Here is an 18943-nt window from a genome sequence, read left to right as displayed (position 1 = left end):
CAATGACTTAATGAAAATTACTAGTCATGTCTAGTTTCCAGACCTTTTCTGGGCAAAATGCTTTAAGGAATTAGACCCAATGAGTATATATAGGTCAATGATGTGATGCTCATATTTGTCACTACAATTCATAAATACAAAGAGTTGAAAACACATTTTCTATGACAAGCAGGGGCACTGTAACGTGAGGGAAGGTTAGGATGATTCCAAGGGCCCTGGTCAGAGAGGTGGCTCAACGGGACATCCTACCCATTTTTAAGAACATTTTTTTTCTTTTAAATGCCACTGTTATATGCCATTGACCCATTTATCTGATTTCTTTCACTAGCCTAGCTATAACAAACATGATGTGGTTTTCAACAGTTTCTACAGTGACAATTTCCATGTAATCACAGCAAACCTACAAATGCACTGTACAGCTTCAGTAAGGCTGACTTCCCATTGTTTAAATATACATAAGAAGGTATGCAAGATTGCTGCTTTCTGGTATCTGTTGATGTTGGTGCAGTTGCATTACCAGTGAGCAACCCGTTCTTCCAGCTCGTTCAACAGGTCGCAATTTAGCTCGTACAGCTGAGGCAAAGAACACAAGATCTGGTTCACGACTCGCTCATCGATTACGGCTTTTCCCGCCTGACAGGAGGCCTTCAGTACCGCTTCACGAAAATCCTGCAAGGTTTAGGGAAATGAGATTAAACTATAGAAAAGTAAATCATTATTTTAGGAGTCACTATAATGACATTTTACCATTGGTAACAACAAAAGCACTGATAATGGCCAAAGTCTTTGTTTCTTAACACAGTAAAAACACCATGATATAGGCTATATACGGCCAGAATAATTCATCCACACCAGAAGAATTCATCACATTTTTATGGGTTCAGAACGACATGAGGGTGAACTCATTAAGGAAACAATGCCTTAACTTGGTTTATTTACTCAGTACACAGATTCTGAAATGGAAATGGCCCTGAAAAACTAAAGCCATTAACTATTAATAGTTCATGACTTTTTCACATCTAATTCAACTCCCCCACTGCTTCAGCACTCATACATCAATATATAAGAACTTTACTACCACTGAACTTCACTGCCATACACCCCACACATTGAAGCTACTGAATTGCCATTTGATTAAAAAAATTCCAACAAAACACTGATAAATGCAGTAAAATGAACAGATTCCCAACACTGACTGCAAGTAATAAGAAAGTATAAGAAGCAGATGAAGCAAACAAAAGCAGATTTAGAAAAGAACCCATGTGACTGATTAACTCACATTTCATGAAATGGGTGAAAAAGCAGGGCTTTTCTGTATTGTTTCCTACCTAACGTGACTGCACCTAAATCAGTTCAACAAGTTATAGGAAACACTTACTACATGGAGGAGCTTTAGTACTTGCACAAATCTGTGAAAAAGTATAATAAAGAGAAACATAAAAAATTATACATTTATTAAAAGAGGACTAATTTATGCAAACATTAAGATCCATATTGTGACTTTCTTTATTCTCTGGAACACAAAAGGAGAATCTGATGAAACTCTTTTCCAGAAAGTAACATCCACATATCACAAAACTTGACACATGTGGTAACCAGAAATTTAACAAAAGGTTTGATTGGATAAAACAGACTTACATTTTCTCAGAAGACAAGATCTCATTTACAATGTGTTTAGTTTTATTGGTCTTCTTCTCCTCAGTCTAGAAAAAATAAAAAAATATTTAGCTGTAGTTAATTATGCAAACTATGTATAGAACGTATTTATAAATTGCACTTGACCGTTTTATCTTTGCATATATGCTGTTCTGTAATATTTCTATAAATATATAACATTTATCTTTTAGGAATAATGAAGTGTTATATCTTATAAAGTGTTGGATGATTTCATAACATTTAGGGTGCTTTCACACTTGAGTCCCCTTTAAAAGCTCAGATCCTAGTAATAGTAATAATGGGGACCTCTCTGTGTTCATATTGTTGCTATTTTAAATCTACTGGTGAAATCAGGCAATATGAGAACTAGCAATTATTTACTCCATTTACTATTGAACATACACTATGTTAAGCATTCCATGCAGTGGTTTAATAATATAATTAAATATCTTGCGGGCTTAACACAAACATACAAACACAGATGTGTCTCTCTCAGAGTTTGGAAGCGGTTGAAATCACAGACAAGTGCATGTCATGAATAAATAATTTGGAGAGATCTGCCAGCAGAAGCAGGACATGATGAATGTACAGAGGTATCTGATGACCAAAATAAATTGGAATTTACAATGGATTTCACAATGTAGGCTATGTATGTTTTTAGTGAATATCATTAGCTGAGAGCGAACCATACTCTGGCCACCTCCTGAGATAGTCTTGGTTCGGTTTGCTTTAAAGGGGTCTGAGATCATTTGGAGTGTTCACATATGGGCCCAAACCCTGCTCAGAACCCTGAAAAGGACCAATTGTGAAAACACCCTTAAATATTTCTTAACCCCTTAACTGTCACCGTCCCGTACACTAAGTTTACGTCACTATATTACAATTAAATCCTAATTTAATCATGACAAACTATATATAGTTGGAAAGGTCTAAGACTCCTTAATAGATATTTCAGCACTGTTTTTTGTTACAATTTATGCAGGAACAGTAATAGATGAATTTATGACAAGAGCGCACCTCAAAAAATCTACATCATAACAGGCGTTTCTGCCGTTTGTCACAAAAAGTCGACGCACACACTTTTAATAATTGAAACTTTGGTTCTCTTACGAGAGGACTCTCGTACTGCGTAAGATATCTTACGCTAGGGGAAAATCCTTTTTCCGCGAGATATTGAAGCCAAAAATTATCCTTAATTTTGTAATAATGCAAAACGCGTTGCGGCAGCATGCAGACATAGGCGAGGCAGCTCGCGCGCCTATTGGCTGCTCTGCGGCAACTGCAGCAGCCTATCGAGCGAGGCCTGGCGTGACGCCAGACCCAATCAGGGCACTTCGCGCCCGCTGCGTCACGTCCCGCCGAAATGGGCGTGGTCTAGGCCTATAAATACCGCTCGCAGGCAGCTATTATCTGATTTTTCATCCTTCAAGCGAAGCACACGCATCGCTGGAGCTGGATAAGAAGCCGCGCCGTCTGAGAGAGAGCATCTTCAGCGGGACGAGTCACTGAAGTCGCTGGCCGCGCCGCCTTCCTTGCCTTCCTGCTGCGCTATCCGGCGTTATATCCTTTCTCTGCTACTGTGTTTATGTATGTGTGTGTGCTCGCCGCCGCGACACACACTCCCATTGCACTAAAAGAGCTGGGCGTCTTTTTCAAGACGCCCCTTTTCCTGATCACGCAGCTCTCGCGCTCGCTGACGGCGACTGCCCTCACTGCGAGCTAGTTGCTGCCTATGGTGACTCTGAGGACTCACCTGGCATCCTTCTCCGAGACTGCTCCTCCCCCTGTGGCTCAGTGGCGGAATCATTGGTTTTCCTCACGAGAGACCGGAGTTCGAATCCCGGTCTAGCGGCAGTTAAAATTATGCCGCCAATGCTTCGCTCTGTCAGTTCCCTGAAAAGCGACTGCAGATGTGCATTTTGCAGCCAACGAGCGCGTTGCACAACCCGCTCGCCTGCACCCAAACACCGTTTCTATGGTTTCCGTGCGTCACTGGCGAAAGGAGAAAAGAGCGTTTCTGGTCCCCCCGCGGACGGATCGACCTCCTCTTTCTCGTACATTTCTCATTCCCCTCTGAAGTTCGGGCGACTGGAAATGTCAGTATTGCAGTGAGCAAGCCTGTTGTAATACACGCATGCCTGCAACCAAACGCCAGCACGTTGACGCTCTCTTATAATACTCGCGCTAACTGAGTTACAATGTGTCTCCCCCTGTGGCCCAGTGGCAGACTCTCAGGTTTTTGCACGCGAGAGACCCGCGTTCGATCCCCGGGTCTACCGGCAGATAAAATTATGCCGTCAATGCTCGCTCTGTCAGTTCCCTGAAAAGGCGACTGCAGATGTGTATTTTGCAGCCAACGAGCGCATTGTACAACCCGCTCGCCTGCACCCAAACACCGTTTCTATGGTGTTCCGTGCGTCACTGGCGTAAGGAAAAAAGGGAGTTTTTCTGGTCCCGCTGCGGACGGACCAACCTCCTTTTTCCTATACATTTCCCATTCCCCTCTGGAATTCAGGCGACTGGAAATGTCAATATTGCAGTGAACAAGCCTGTTGTAATGCACGCAGGCCTGCAATAAACGCCAGCATGATTGACGCTTTCTGTTTCTATGGCAACTTCTCGCTCGTTCAGTTCCAGTAAATGTGACTGTTCCAGTGTTTTCTGCAGCCAACAAGTCGGTTCTGTCACCCGCTTGCCTGCACACACATGCCGTTTTCACGGCTACCCAGATAAATCCCCAAAAGAGTGTATTTTCTGGTGTCCCGGCCACGGCCGATGGTGTCTCATGTGTAGTAAGAATGCCCACTGCCCAGTGCCCATCCCTACACACAAGCACAGCCTGTCATACAGGGCTCGCGCACATAAAACCGACTCAGATCGGTCGCGCTTCAAACATGGTGAATGTGCCCACTACCCAGTGCCCACTAACACCGCGTTATGCATGTCTCACGGTTTCTGTAAAAACGAAACCAACGTGCACTCGCTTCACGCAAGCGAACGATGCTTTCGGTGTGATAAATGTGCCCGCTGTCCCGCGCCCACATCCACGCATAGACATGACAGTTCCCACGGGAACCGCCCAGCCCTCCCCCTCGCGGTTGACCACCGCAGAGGAGTCGAGCGCGGGCAATCTGCCCGCTGTTATCAGCGCGCCCCATGCCTCAAATGTCACGAGCGCGATGCTTGTGTTGCAACACGCCGAAGCTTCTCCATCGCTGAGCGAGCGGAGCGCGCTTCGTATTCAACCCCTAGCTATCCATGCAGACGCATGGGCAAAGCTGCCCGGGGTTTTTCGAAGTGGGTGCTGAACATTATAAAAAGAGGCTATTCGCTGCAGTTTCGCCGACGCCCTCGCCGCTATGTGGCGCGCGTCGAGACCACGGTAAAAACAGAAGTAGCACATTTACTTCGAGCCGAAGTGGCGAAACTATTGAGCAAAGGGGCCATAGAGCCTCTCTCTCAAGTTCAGAGCGAAGGAGGGCTATACAGCAGATACTTCCTGGTACCGAAAAAAGACGGGGGTCTCAGACCCATACTAGATCTAAGACAACTGAACAAAGTGCTTGTGAAGCGACAGTTCAGGATGCTCACGACCAGACAAATCCTTGTGCAGATTCGCCAAGGAAATTGGTTTGTGTCAATAGATCTGAAAGACGCGTATTTTCAAATACAGATAGCGTCACGTCACAGGCGATATTTGAGATTCGCCTTCGAGGGCCAGGCATATCAGTACACAGTCCTGCCGTTCGGTTTGTCCCTGGCACCCCGTACATTTACGAAGTGCATGGATGCGGCGCTCGCACCCCTCAGAATGAGAGGCACGCGAGTACTGAACTATCTGGACGATTGGCTGATTCTAGCGCAATCTCGCGCAGTGCTCATAGAACACACGACCATTTTACTCGATCACCTCGAGGATTTGGGTCTCAGTGTCAATTGGGCGAAGAGCTCTCTGTCACCCAGTCAGAAGATATCTTTCCTGGGCACAGAATTGGACTCGCTGTCCATGATAGCGCGACTATCACCACAGCGCGCGGTAGACATTCAACGCACAGCAAACTCGTTTCGCTGCGGCGCGTCTGTCCCGCTCAAGAAATTTCAGAAGATGCTAGGTCTCATGGCCTCAGCATCGTCAGTGCTCCAGCTGGGCCTGCTCCGCATGCGCCCGCTGCAGTTTTGGCTGAAAGCGCGAGTCCCACGCAGAGCGTGGGCATCCGGTTCGCTTCGCCTCAGGGTCAATCAGAAGTGCGTCACAGCTCTGAAACCTTGGAGAGCGAACGACTGGTACCAATCAGGTGTAAGCCTGGGGACTTCCTCGAGGGTGAAAGTGGTGTCCACGGACGCGTCCACCTCGGGATGGGGAGCGCTGCTCGAGGGCAGACCGTTCTTCGGCCAGTGGTCGGAACGGAAAAAGCTCCTGCACATAAACTGCCTCGAAATGCTGGCAGTAGACAACGCGCTGACGCGTTTTTTGTCCCCAAATAAAAGGACGCCACGTCTTGGTCCGTTCGGACAACATGTCTGTGGTGTCCTACATAAATCGCCAGGGCGGCCTCAGGTCCAAGAACCTGTACAGGCTGGCAGAATGCCTCCTGGTATGGGCTCAGTGCAACCTGCGCTCGCTCAGAGCAGCGCACGTGCCAGGGCTCCTGAATATAGGACCGGACAGACTGTCCAGGAACAATGTTCCGGCAGGCGAGTGGTCTCTACACCCACAGACAGTCCAACTGCTGTGGAAGAAATTCGGCAGAGCGGAAGTAGACCTGTTTGCGTCTCAAGAAAACACTCACTGTCAGGAATTTTTCTCCAAGAGCAGGAACGCGCTGGCCCATGTGTGGCCCCGCCGCCCGCTCTATGCTTTTCCCCCCGTCTCTCTCCTGCCTCAGGTGATAAAACGGATCAGGGAAGAAGGATGCTCAGTATTGCTGGTGGCACCGTTCTGGAAAAACCAACCTTGGTTCCCAGTCGTGATGCAGTTAGCAAGTACTGCCCCGTGGCCAGTACCAGTGAGGAGAGACCTCCTCTCACAGGCCCACGGCTCGATCTGGCATCCTCACCCGGAACTATGGTCCCTTCATGTCTGGGCCATCAACGGGTACATGTTGGACTCCCTAAAGGAGTATTAAACACGATCACGCAGGCTAGAGCTCCGTCTACGAGACGACTCTACTCCTCGAAATGGTCAGTGTTTTCGGGCTGGTGTTTTCCTTCCTACAAGAGCTGTTGGATGAGGGCAGGGCCCCCTCCACGCTCAAAGTTTATGTGGCGGCTATAGCAGCGTTCTCAGGAACAACGCTTGGTCAGTCGATAGGAAGGAACGATTTAGTCATCCGCTTCCTTAGAGGGGCTAAGAGACTGAATCCTCCCAGACCTCCCTCAGTCCCCGTATGGGACCTTTCTACGGTTCTGGAAGCCATGAAAGGTGCGCCATTTGAGCCTTTACAGTCAATTGATCTGAAACACCTGTCTTTCAAGATGGTGTTTTTGCTGGCTCTCGCTTCAGTGAAGCGCATAGGGGATCTACACGCGCTCTCTGTGAGCGCGGCGTGCATGGAGTTTGGGCCTAATGACTCAAAAGTTATACTCAAACCTAAACACGGTTATGTTCCAAAATCCCTCAACACACCGTTTAGGGCGCAGGTTATCTCCCTGTCAGCCCTACCGGTCCCTGATGAGGAAAGAGACGCGAGCCTCCTTTGCCCAGTCAGGGCATTACGAGCTTATGTGTCTCGCTCGTCTGTTTTCAGACAGACGGAGCAGCTCTTTGTTTCATTTAGCGGACGTTCTAAGGGACTAGCCACGTCGAAACAGAGCCTATCCAGATGGATAGTTGATGCTATAGCGCTGGCATACGCCTCCAAGGGCATGCAGTGCCCGTTGGGTATCAGAGCGCACTCCACGAGAGGCATGGCCTCTTCGTGGGCCTGGTCAAGTGGGATTGCCTTGCAAGATATTTGTATGGCGGCAGGCTGGGCCTCCCCGTCTACATTTATAAGGTTTTATAACCTAGAGGTTCCCGCCCTGCAGGCCAGGCTGCTGTCGGTCTAAGTTTACCAGTATTATCTGACCTGATGCGATCAGCTCAGAATGCTGCGTCTACTGAGCACAGCTCAATGTTCGACAGTAAAAAGTAGCAGCACGAGATTTACATTTACATTTACATTTAGTCATTTAGCAGACGCCTTTCTCCAAAGCGACTTACAAATTAGGACAAAATTCAGCGAGTCATCATAAAGAGGCAAAAGCAACAACAACGCAAGAAGTGCTCAAAGTACGAAGTTCAGGTATTATTCAGAGTAGCATAAGCCTGATAAGTGATGTTACAAAGGGAAAGGAAAACATTTTTTTTTTTTTTTATATAAGGTTAAGTGCTCACGGAAGAGATTGGTTTTCAGCTGTCTTTTGAATGTTGTCAGGGATTCTGCATTCCGGATGAGGGTGGGGAGAGCGTTCCACCAGCATGGAACTGTGAATGAGAATGTTCTGGAAAGTGATTTTGTGGCTTTCTGTGATGGAACCACGAGACGTCGCTCGTTGACCGATCGTAGGTGTCTGGTAGGGATGTAGACTCGTAGGAGTGAGTGAAAGTAGGAGGGAGCTGAGCCTGTGATAGTTCTGTAAGCAAGCGTCAGTGCCTTGAACTTGATGCGAGCAGCGAGAGGTAGCCAGTGCAGAGAGATGAACAGAGGAGTGACGTGGGCCCTCTTGGGCTCGTTGAAGACAAGACGAGCTGCAGCATTCTGGATCATCTGTAGGGGTTTGGTTGCACATGCTGGAAGTCCAGCCAGAAGAGCATTGCAGTAGTCAAGCCTAGAGATGACCAGGGCCTGGACGATGAGTTGTGTTGCATGCTCAGTTAGGAAAGGCCTGATTTTCCTGATGTTGTGCAGTGCAAACCTGCATGATCGAGCTGTCTTTGAAATGTGATCTGTGAAGGTCAGCTGGTCATCAAACGTTACTCCAAGATTTCTGACCGATCTTGATGGGGTGATTAATGATGACTCTAGCTGGATGGTGAAGTCGTGCTGTAGAGACGGATTGGCAGGGAGGACGAGAAGCTCAGTCTTTGCCAGGTTGAGCTGCAGGTGATGTTCCTTCATCCATGTGGAGATGTCCGCCAGACAGCTTGAGACCCGTGCAGCTACTGTGGGATCATCTGGTTGAAAGGAGAGGAAGAGCTGCGTGTCATCAGCATAGCAGTGGTAGGAAAAACCGTGTGCCCGTATGATGTGTCCCAGTGATGTGGTGTAGATGGAGAAGAGGAGGGGACCAAGAACTGAACCCTGGGGAACCCCTGTGGTCAGCTGATGTGCTCTGGATACTTCACCTCTCCATGCGACCTTGAAGGACCTACCTGTGAGATAGGACTCAAACCAGTGGAGTGAAGTTCCTGTGATGCCCAGTGATGAGAGGGTGGACATAAGGATCTGATGATTCACCGTGTCGAAGGCAGCAGACAGATCCAGGAGAATGAGGACTGAAGATTTGGAAGCAGCTTTTGCGATCCGTAGGGCTTCTGTGACTGACAGTAATGCAGTCTCTGTTGAATGTCCTTTCTTGAAGCCAGATTGGTTGACATCCAGCTGGTTGTTTAGAGACAAGAAGGATGTTAGTTGGTTGAAGACAGCTCTTTCAAGTGTCTTGGCAATGAATGGTAGGAGAGAGATAGGTCTGTAGTTGTCTACAAGTGATGTGTTTAGCGTTGGTTTTTTGAGCAGTGGAGTAACCCGAGCCTGCTTGAATGCTGTAGGGAAGGTGCCAGTATGGAGGGATGAGTTGATGATGTGTGTGAGTGATGGTAGAAGTGTGGGAGAGATGGCTTGTAGAAGGTGTGAGGGGATGGGGTCAAGCGGGCAGGTGGTAGGGTGACTGGAGAGGAGAAGTGTAGATACTTCTTCCTCGGTTAGCGAAGAAAAGGAGGACAGAGGGGTATTGGCTGTGGAAGGGGTCGGTCTGGGTTCCTGTGTGTGTGGAGCTGAGAATTGACTGCTGATAGCTGTTGTTTTCTTGGTGAAGAATAGGGTTGGGTATCGGTTGGGTTTTATCCGATACCAGTACTTACTCGGTATTTTTCAAACGGTTCCGGTGCTTAAACGGTTCTTAAACCGGTACTTAAGAAAACGAAACCGCACACACTTTATCAAAAAAATAATACCTGTGTGTGTTTTCTGAAAAAGATTTTCTGATTTCTGATTAAATAAAAAATTGTGCCGTTTAAAAGGCTACTGATGTAGCCGAAAACACTTAAGTTAAGATCAAAAAATTTTCTTCTCATATTATTTATATATATTATATATTATATTACGTATTATATATTATAGACTTTTACAAAACAGAAAAATATCTGACACTGAGCAGAAATATTTAACACACATAGTATAGCCTCATATAAATATACTTGATATACTTCATACTTGATATGCAAGATTTGCAGTTGGCATTAAAATACTAGACTTACCCGAAGAGGAACACTGCAGCTGAACTTGAACTTTAGTCAAGAATGTCAGAGGTTTTGGGTTCTAATCCGCATTCGTAGTTTTTTGTTTGTTGTTGTTGTTTTTTTAAACCGATTATGCTCATCAGTGGTTGTAAATCAAGCAGGGACACTTTGTGTGCATTAGGCTATATTTTTTTATTTAACCAGAACTCTCCGCGCACATACTCATCTGAGACGCGAGCACACACACACACACACACACACACACACACACACACACACACACACACACACACACTCATCTGAGACGCGAGCACACACACACACACACACACACACACAAACTCGCGCACATACTCATCTGAGACGCGAGCACACACACACACACACACACACACACACACAAACTCTACACACACGAGACGCGCGGAACTCTCCGCGCACATACTCATCTGAGACGCGAGCTCACACACACACACACACTCGCGCACATACTCATCTGAGACGCGAGCACGCACACACAAACTCTCCGCGCACATACTAGACGACGCCTCATAAATAGATCGATCTCTGCAACGTATTGAAGCGCGTCCGCGTCCAACGTATTGAAGCGCGCGTGAAGAAAGTGCGGTGTGCGCGAGCCACAAGAATCCGCGCCACTGATCGCAGATCGCTAGATCAGAGCGCTAGATCGTCTCTTATTTAACAAACGAACTAAATGAATGCTCTGCTGGTTAACTGGAGATGTTTTGTTATTGGATCATTCATGCCGCGAGATGTTTTATAGGGGGCGGTGAAAAAAGTCAGGCACCGAAATCAGGCACCGAAAGTTGCGTTCTTATTCGGTCTCGATACTACCGTTTACGTCGGAACCGGTTCTCTATTGGAACCGGGTCTCGGTACCCAACCCTAGTGAAGAAGTGCGCAAAATCGTCAGCAGTTAAGGAGGAGGCGGGTGGTGGTGGAGGTGGACAGAGGAGAGAGTTGAATGTCTTGAAGAGTAATCGTGTGTTGGAGGAGCTGTTGATCTTGTGTGGAAGTATGAAGATTTTGCAGCATGAACATCAACAGAAAAGGAGGAGAGGAGAGATTGATACATACTCAGGTCAGATGCGTCTTTTGATTTGTGCCATTTCCTCTCTGCTGCCCTGAGTTCGGTCCGGTGTTCCCGAAGACCTCAGATAACCAGGGGGTTAGAGGGAGTAGCGCGTGCTGGCCTGGAGGAGAGGGGGCAGATAATGTCTAGAGAAGAGATTAGAGTGGAGCATAAGGTGTCCGTTGCGGTATTCACATCCAGAGATGAGAATTGTGAGGGTGGGGGAAGAGAGGATGACACGGCAGAGGAAAGATGGGAGGGGGAAAGTGAGCGCAGGTTTCGTCTGAAAGTGACTGGTGGTGGGGGTGGTGGTGCAGGGGTAGAGAGTTGTAGACTGAAAGTAATGAGGAAATGATCTGAAACGTGGAGAGGTGTCACCAGGATGTTTTCTGTGGTGCAGTTGCGTGTGTAAACCAGGTCCAGTTGGTTGCCTGATTTGTGAGTACCTGTGGTGATGAGTCGTTTGAGATCGAAAGAGGCTAGGAGTGAGGTGAAGTCTGTTGCATGTGGCTTTTCGAGATGAATGTTGAAGTCACCGAAGACTAGAAGTGGGGTGCCGTCCTCAGGGAAAGTGGACAGCAGCACATCCAGCTGCAGCACACGAGATGTGCCTGGGCAAACTGTGTAAGACCCACATTCCCCCATCAGTTCAGGCCGTACTCCGCCCTGTCTGTATGATGAAATTCGCGTCTCAGCGACGCTGCCATATGTGGAAGAGTGCGGCTTCGCCCCTCCCTCTTCCCGGACTCCCTGTGAGTTCCCTGAGTGATTGTGCACTATATGTACCCCGGGCTTTCGCCCTTGGGTCCTTGGTGTCAGATCTCAGCATGCACGGCGTTTTGCATTGGGTCCCCTAGCGTAAGATATCTTACGCAGTACGAGAGACCTCTCGTAAGAGAACGTACTCGGTTACTAACGTAACCTCGGTTCTCTCTAGAAGAGGGAACGAGTACTGCGTATCTTGCCGTGCATGCACACGCTCTGGTTGCTTCGATGATGAAAAACCAGATAATAGCTGCCTGCGAGCGGTATTTATAGGCCTAGACCACGCCCATTTCGGCGGGACGTGACGCAGCGGGCGCGAAGTGCCCTGATTGGGTCTGGCGTCACGCCAGGCCTCGCTCGATAGGCTGCTGCAGTTGCCGCAGAGCAGCCAATAGGCGCGCGAGCTGCCTCGCCTATGTCTGCATGCTGCCGCAACGCGTTTTGCATTATTACAAAATTAAGGATAATTTTTGGCTTCAATATCTCGCGGAAAAAGGATTTTCCCCTAGCGTAAGATATCTTACGCAGTACTCGTTCCCTCTTCTAGAGAGAACCGAGGTTACGTTAGTAACCGAGTACGTTTTCATGCTAAAAGTTCATAATAAAACATTTAATCTAGTATTTGTCAATAAAAAAATATACAATAATATTATCCTCTAAAAAGTATAATATACATATTATCCTCTAAAATATAATATTATCTTTTTTTATTGCCTTTTTTTATTACATCACATATTTTAGTATAGTTATCATAAATTAGGTATCATTTGAAAGCTTACGATCTCAGAATTCATCCTGTGAAAACTGTTTTGAAATTGGACATTGTGTTACCATAGAAACGGTAATCTAAATTATTTTATCAGGCTCCTCCCCTTTTGGGCATCATCATATTTCATACTTTATGATCAAAATATTTTCTGATCTTGACAAAACACATATTGTCAGAAAGGTCTGAGTCTCAAGGTTCCATATTTTGTGACAGAAGTGATATTTGGACAGAAATTTATTAATTTGTTATGGTAGAATGCATACAGTTAAATTCAATGGAATTCAATCACACCCGGTGGCTATTTTTGGTAATACGCCTAAACAAAATCTCATGGGAACTTCAATTTTTGTGATATCAACTTCAAATTTGGAACACAACTTGGTTAGATATATGGCTTTGATTTTATAGTAATTTTTTTGTAAAACATATTTTGTAAAAAATATATTTTATATAACAGAAAAAATATTAAATAAATTATATTTGATTTAATGTAAATTTAAACTTCCATAACTTTTTCATACTTTAATTTTTTGAAGAGCTTTCACTTCAGCAATAATCTGCTATTTTTTCCCTTTAAAACAAGACCAAACTTGGGTCTATACTCCAAAGCATACTTGAATTACAACCATTTAAGCTTGAATAGTGCATTTTAATGTCCATTCTCAAAAAGGGGGGTGACAAATATCCCATAAATGTGAATACAGTACCTGTTTTTCTCTATTGATGGTGTTATCCTCCTCTTCTGAGCTGCATTCATCTTCTTCCGAATGCATATCCTCCAATTCCTGCACTTCTTCCAACACATTTCTGAAAAGAAATCAAAAAGCCTCCCAGATTTAAAAAAGTATGTGAGTTGAACTGAAGAGGTGTCATCCCAAAAACACTCAATTTCGGTTATTCCCGCCATAATAGCAACAGTACAGAAGCAGAAGAGTCAATAGTAATGTCTCAGAATCTGTAGTATGAACTAGATGTCGGTCGAAGGTAAAATGATTCCGCAACACCTGTTTAGAATGCTGCACCCATTCTTTAAATTCCATGTCAAACAGGTGTCACATAAATCAAACTAAACTTCTTCACTTTGTACTTACCTAAAGTTTTGTTTTTGCTGTTAGCCAGGAAGTGTCTAATTATTGAAGTATAAACAAGAAAACAGCCCTAAATCAAATTAGACTGCAAGTAAATATAGTCCAGGCTCATTTCCAGCGAAATCTGTTTGTATTTGATATTGATTAAATCTAAATTAATTATCTAAAGAAATTACATCCATACATTTTTAAGATTTGCTTAAGTGTCCAAATACCTTTTGGGGCCATTGTATATTTTTAACCAAGACTAGGGGATTTATTATTATTGGTATAGATTTTTAATTAAATTTATACATTTGTAAATTTGATGGTATAATGTCTGTCCCTCCATAAGGCCCATAAACGTCAAGGATTTTTACTTTTTTCTAAAACATTAAAGCCTTCGCCAAAAACGTTGCTTTCCTAATTAAATATGAGTTATTTTCAGCAAATAAATTAAAATTTTAATTCCAATTCTATATTTTGCAAATCAAATTCAGTACTTCATTTTGCTACTTCAGTTCAAATTCAGGAATGAAATTTCCTCATTTCAACTATTCAACTTTCTCAATAATTATTCATCTGTTTCGACAAAAATTTTACCTTTTAAGAAACTGCTGCTTTTTGGTGTCTGCACAGTGTTCAGGGAACACATCTGGAATTTCATAAATACCATCATCCTCATACATTGTTGACTGATTTTGGTATTTATCAGCATCTTGTGCCTTTGTAGTGCTAAAAGGAGGCAGGTTTTCATATTCTGGGATATCTTCATATGCATGTTCAGATTCACCAGAATTCTCGAGATGTTTTGGAAGATCTTCATCTACACTCTGCTCAACTTGAGGTATATTCGCATCAAGGTGACCATTGTGCAGTGACACCAGTGAATGAGAGCAGATTTCACATTGGCTTTCCTCTGTATCCACTGACTGCTCATTCATAACTGGAGTGAGATCAAGGGCCTGCCCACTCTTGACAGATAACTTGGGAACCTTTTTGACACGGTCAAGGTCCATGATCCTTAGAAAGGAGGTCTTACAGAGGCCATCAGGTTTATGTATATCTGCTGAGGATAAGGACTTTGATTTAGGCTTGAGAGTAAATCCGGTCTTCTTTTTTGGCACATCACTTGCTTGGTTCTGATTGGCAATTTGTCCTTCAAATGCGAGAGGGGGATTTCCTTCAGTATTTTTTTTCGCATTAATGTGACCATCATTTCTCAGTGGACCTTTGAATGCCAGAGTCTTTTTAGGAAGTCTATCTACTGAAAGTTCTGTAGACCCAATGTTATTGTGCCTTCGGACATCAGGTTGAGGTTTCTGGGATGACTTCTTCAGATGGGTACTGCTTGATACCTCTGGAGATACATACAGATTTTGTTCTTTATTTTCAGTCCCCTGTACACCAAATTGCTGGGTTTTATTTTGTTGCAGCTGAGGGATTTTCTGGCGTGGGACAGGTACTGGGGTGCCCTGGCTGTTATGGGTACATTTAAAGCTCCTTATGGCCTGAGGACCTTTGTTCTCTCTAGAATGTCTTACAGCATTGATGTTCATCTTGTTAGGACTTTCTCTCCATAATGGATCTGAATTGTTTACATCAACAGGCAAGACAGTGAACTTGGTAAGGCCTGCTGACTCCTGATGGATAACATTGGGTTGTTCCATCTTATTTTTGCGCTGCATGGCTACTGGTGGTGCTTTCTTAAGAGGCTTAGTAGGGGGCGGACTATAATGCACACTACATTTTAGAGGCTCTGGTGTTTGGCCACTATCAACAGATGAATTAACGCTAGAGACTATGTTTTTTTGGTGTTTCTTGGTCGTTTGCATCTCAGAACCACTATGATTCGCCTTCAAAGGCTCCTTGTTCTGGATCTGGGATGTTTTCTGAGAATTTTCAATTGGATGGAGATTATTGTTATTGAATGAGTGTCCAGAGATGCAGTTTGACAAAATAGGTGTCACCAAATGCTTTTCTTCCTCCGGTGTTCTCAGCGGAGGTTTGGATGAACTCTTTCTGGGACTTTCTGTATTTCCTGCTTTACACGGATCAGGACTGGTCCCATGTTGATTAACATTTTGGTTGTTTTCCTTCGGTGAGCAATCAGCACAATTTCGGTCATTGCATACACAGATTGGAATTATGTAATCCCACTTTGGCTTGTTGTTCCCAGTGTGCATTCCATTTCTGAAATTTAGAACGCCAACATTCTTTGTGATGTCAGACTTTTCTTGTAAAATAGGTTGATGGACCTCCTTGGATGTGAGATGTTTTGAATTGAAAGGAGAGGGAGGTTTGAAAAGGTGTGGTTTTGGTGCTACTTCAGGCTTAACTTTACTTTTAACAGCTGGTGAGTTATGTTGGTAAACACACAACTTGGAAGCAGGTGGCTGTTCTGTTTCCACTGGTGCTGGGAGAACCTTTGGTTTTGTAGCCAACGGTGGTTTCTGATCACCCACTGAGAAAAAAAAAGCACATGGAGACAGAAAAACAAGGAAAGAACACTCTGGTTGAAATACAGTTGACCATTAAACCACATTTTGTCCCTGAGACACTTTTTCATGGAGTTGACTAGCCCTAAAACAGGCAACATGAACCACGAGTTACACAGTTTTATTGTCTTTTTTGGGGCATAAGAACCCCAAAATATTTTGAATATTAAAAAATATTTTGAATATTAAAAAATATTTTGAATATTAAAAAATATTTTGTAAAATATATATTTTATATAAAAGAAAAAATATGAAAACAAGACCAAACTTAGGTCTATACCCAAAAGCATTCTTGAATTACAACCATTTAAGTTTGAATAGTGCATTTTAATGTCCAATCTCAAAAAGGGGGGTGAGAGTTAAAGGGTAACTCTCGCCAAAATGCAACCTAGGCTCTTTTTGTTAATCTACCCGAGGCAAACTTTCGTTTAAAAGCATAATTAGAATGGAAACGGCACTTTTAAGTTTGACCGTATTTTCGTTTTAGGTTAAAATGCCTTGTGAATGGGGCACTTTTATGATAGCATCAAAAATCACTATTTTTAAAACACTAAGGAGGCTCGATAAAACATCAAATTTGCTCGAAGTATCATCACTAGGGGCTCTACACATGAACGCGAGCATTGAGAACATTGCTTGTGTACACAGAGTTTACTAAAAAGAACGATTTTGAACAACTCGCTGTAGCTGTGTCTGCCGGCATTTTGACAGTCAAAAATAGTCGATTTCCGAATGCGAATGAACTGACTCTGAATTTTAGTATTGTTTCTTATATGAGGATCCTTTTTCAAATACAAGGTCAATATTGATTTTCACTAACGAGAAAACAACAAATTATCCGTGAATTTATATTGAACTAAGCTTAAGGAGCTTTCCATCTTTACTCTCCTCCCTGTTACGGAGATCGACTATTTTTGACTGACAAAATCCCGGCGGACGGATACACAGTGAGTTGTTCAAAATCTTTCTTTTTATGTGTCTTTATCGTATACTTTGTCTACTTTTTATGTCCTTCTCAGAAATAAACTTAAAATTGCACTTTAGTATACATATTTGGTCTGTACTCTTAAACGTATAATTAAGTATTCTAAGTATACTGTACATTCCTCCAATGTAGTGATCAATGTAGAAACTGAAAATGACACCACCTTAAAAGTGTTTACACTTTTGATTGAGTAGCCTATTAATTACTTTTTCTTTTTCACTTAGTTTTCAAACCTACATTGTTTGAAAATATTGATTTATGAAGAAAACAGATATGTTCCTAATTCTGAGTATGCAGGGTTGCCAACTTTTCAGTTTAGCTCGGAGTGAGACTTCTCCGACGGGGGGGCTAACGGGGGGGGGGGGGGGCTAACTGGGGGGGGGGGGGGGGGGGGGATGGGGCAGGCAGGGGCCACTTGTGCTTTTAGGGGGCACACCTTTAACATTCATCTTAACCTATTTTCAGTATTATTTCAAGTCATTTTTCACCATGTCATGCATGACTGCAATCTCTAGAAAAAGCTAATAAATAATATTAGCTAAGCTAATAAAACAATTTCAATTCAAATGAATGTTTCATTATGTTTAATTGTAGTGTGATATAATGATCAATAATAACACATTTTTAGCATCTAAGCACATCTAGGCACTTTTTTACACCTGGGGTGGGCGATATGGCAATAATATCACAATTTTTGTTTTGTTTTTCAGAAAAAATCACGATTTTATCATGATTCTTTTTCATGTTGGTTTTACTATTTTGCATGTGACTGAGCATTACAGCCAAACTAATGTCCCTATTTTAAAAACAAAGCCTTATAACAAAATATAGGTAACAAAATATAAAATAAAAAAGAATGGCAGACATTTAGGTCAAAGTGGCGAAGCTAAAATCTTTGTCACTATTTTCTTTGTTATTAAAAATTAAGAACAGAGATACATATTACACATACACAACTTAATATACAAATGAAATAAACAGTGCTTTATTTTTTCAGCTATAGGTGTATTTAACAGTAGAATTGAAGAAAGTAATTAAATGGACAAATATGAAAATAAAACACAAAAGACTTAAAGTTCTCAGTCAAGAGCAGTGAATGATTTCCTCTGTGTGTTTTGTTGTTTTATTAACATTAACGGCATAGTTCTCCCCCCAAAAAGTCATAATTTACTCTCTTAAGTTGTTTTAAACCTGAATAAGTTTCTTTCTTCTGTTGAAAATAAACGTTATTTGAAAGAATGTCAGTAACCAAACAGTTGATGTACCCCTGTGACTTCCATAGTATATTTTTTTCCTACTATGTATGTCAATGGGGACCAGCAACTGTTTGGTTTTGGGTGAACTATCTCTTTAAGAACAAGCGGCAGCATGTTTATTATTAGGGCTACTGTCTCTGTAAGAACTGCACGCGACGCGTCTAATATACACGCATATATATATGACAAGCAGATTTTAATTAATTTTCTCTGTTTGCTTTCACTTTAGACATAACCAACTTTGTTTATGTAAACATTGTCTGTATTTGACAGTATTAGCGCAATATTAGACTCACAAGATAACTTAGTCCAGTAACAGGCTTTTAGTGCATGTGCGCGTCGAGTGTACGCGCTCAGTAAAGCGCATATTTGAACAGCGCATCAGCAGCGAATGACATGTTTAACCGGCAAGGC

The 18943-nt window shown here is 43.4% G+C and overlaps 1 protein-coding gene across 1 annotated transcript in view; it reads right to left on the bottom strand.

Moving 5' to 3' along the window:
- LOC309491631 (FYVE, RhoGEF and PH domain-containing protein 6-like) overlaps positions 1-16091 on the bottom strand; it is a 33466-nt gene extending 17375 nt beyond the window's left edge. The window contains exons 1-5 of the mRNA XM_082190685.1: positions 14394-16091; positions 13431-13530; positions 1639-1703; positions 1379-1409; positions 518-669 (exon numbers count right to left, since the gene is read on the bottom strand). Coding sequence (XP_082046811.1) covers positions 518-669; positions 1379-1409; positions 1639-1703; positions 13431-13530; positions 14394-15976 — 1931 coding nt within the window. The 5' untranslated portion in view covers positions 15977-16091. The remainder of the gene's footprint in view (positions 1-517; positions 670-1378; positions 1410-1638; positions 1704-13430; positions 13531-14393) is intronic.
- Between the last annotated feature and the right edge of the window lie 2852 nt (positions 16092-18943).

The sequence above is a fragment of the Leuciscus leuciscus genome (genome assembly GCF_965113295.1).
Source record: "Leuciscus leuciscus genome assembly, contig: HAP1_SCAFFOLD_392, whole genome shotgun sequence".
In the NCBI taxonomy this organism is placed as follows: domain Eukaryota; kingdom Metazoa; phylum Chordata; class Actinopteri; order Cypriniformes; family Leuciscidae; genus Leuciscus; species Leuciscus leuciscus.
The sequence above is the reverse complement of the archived record's forward strand: the minus strand, read 5'-3'. Positions and strand labels throughout refer to the sequence as shown.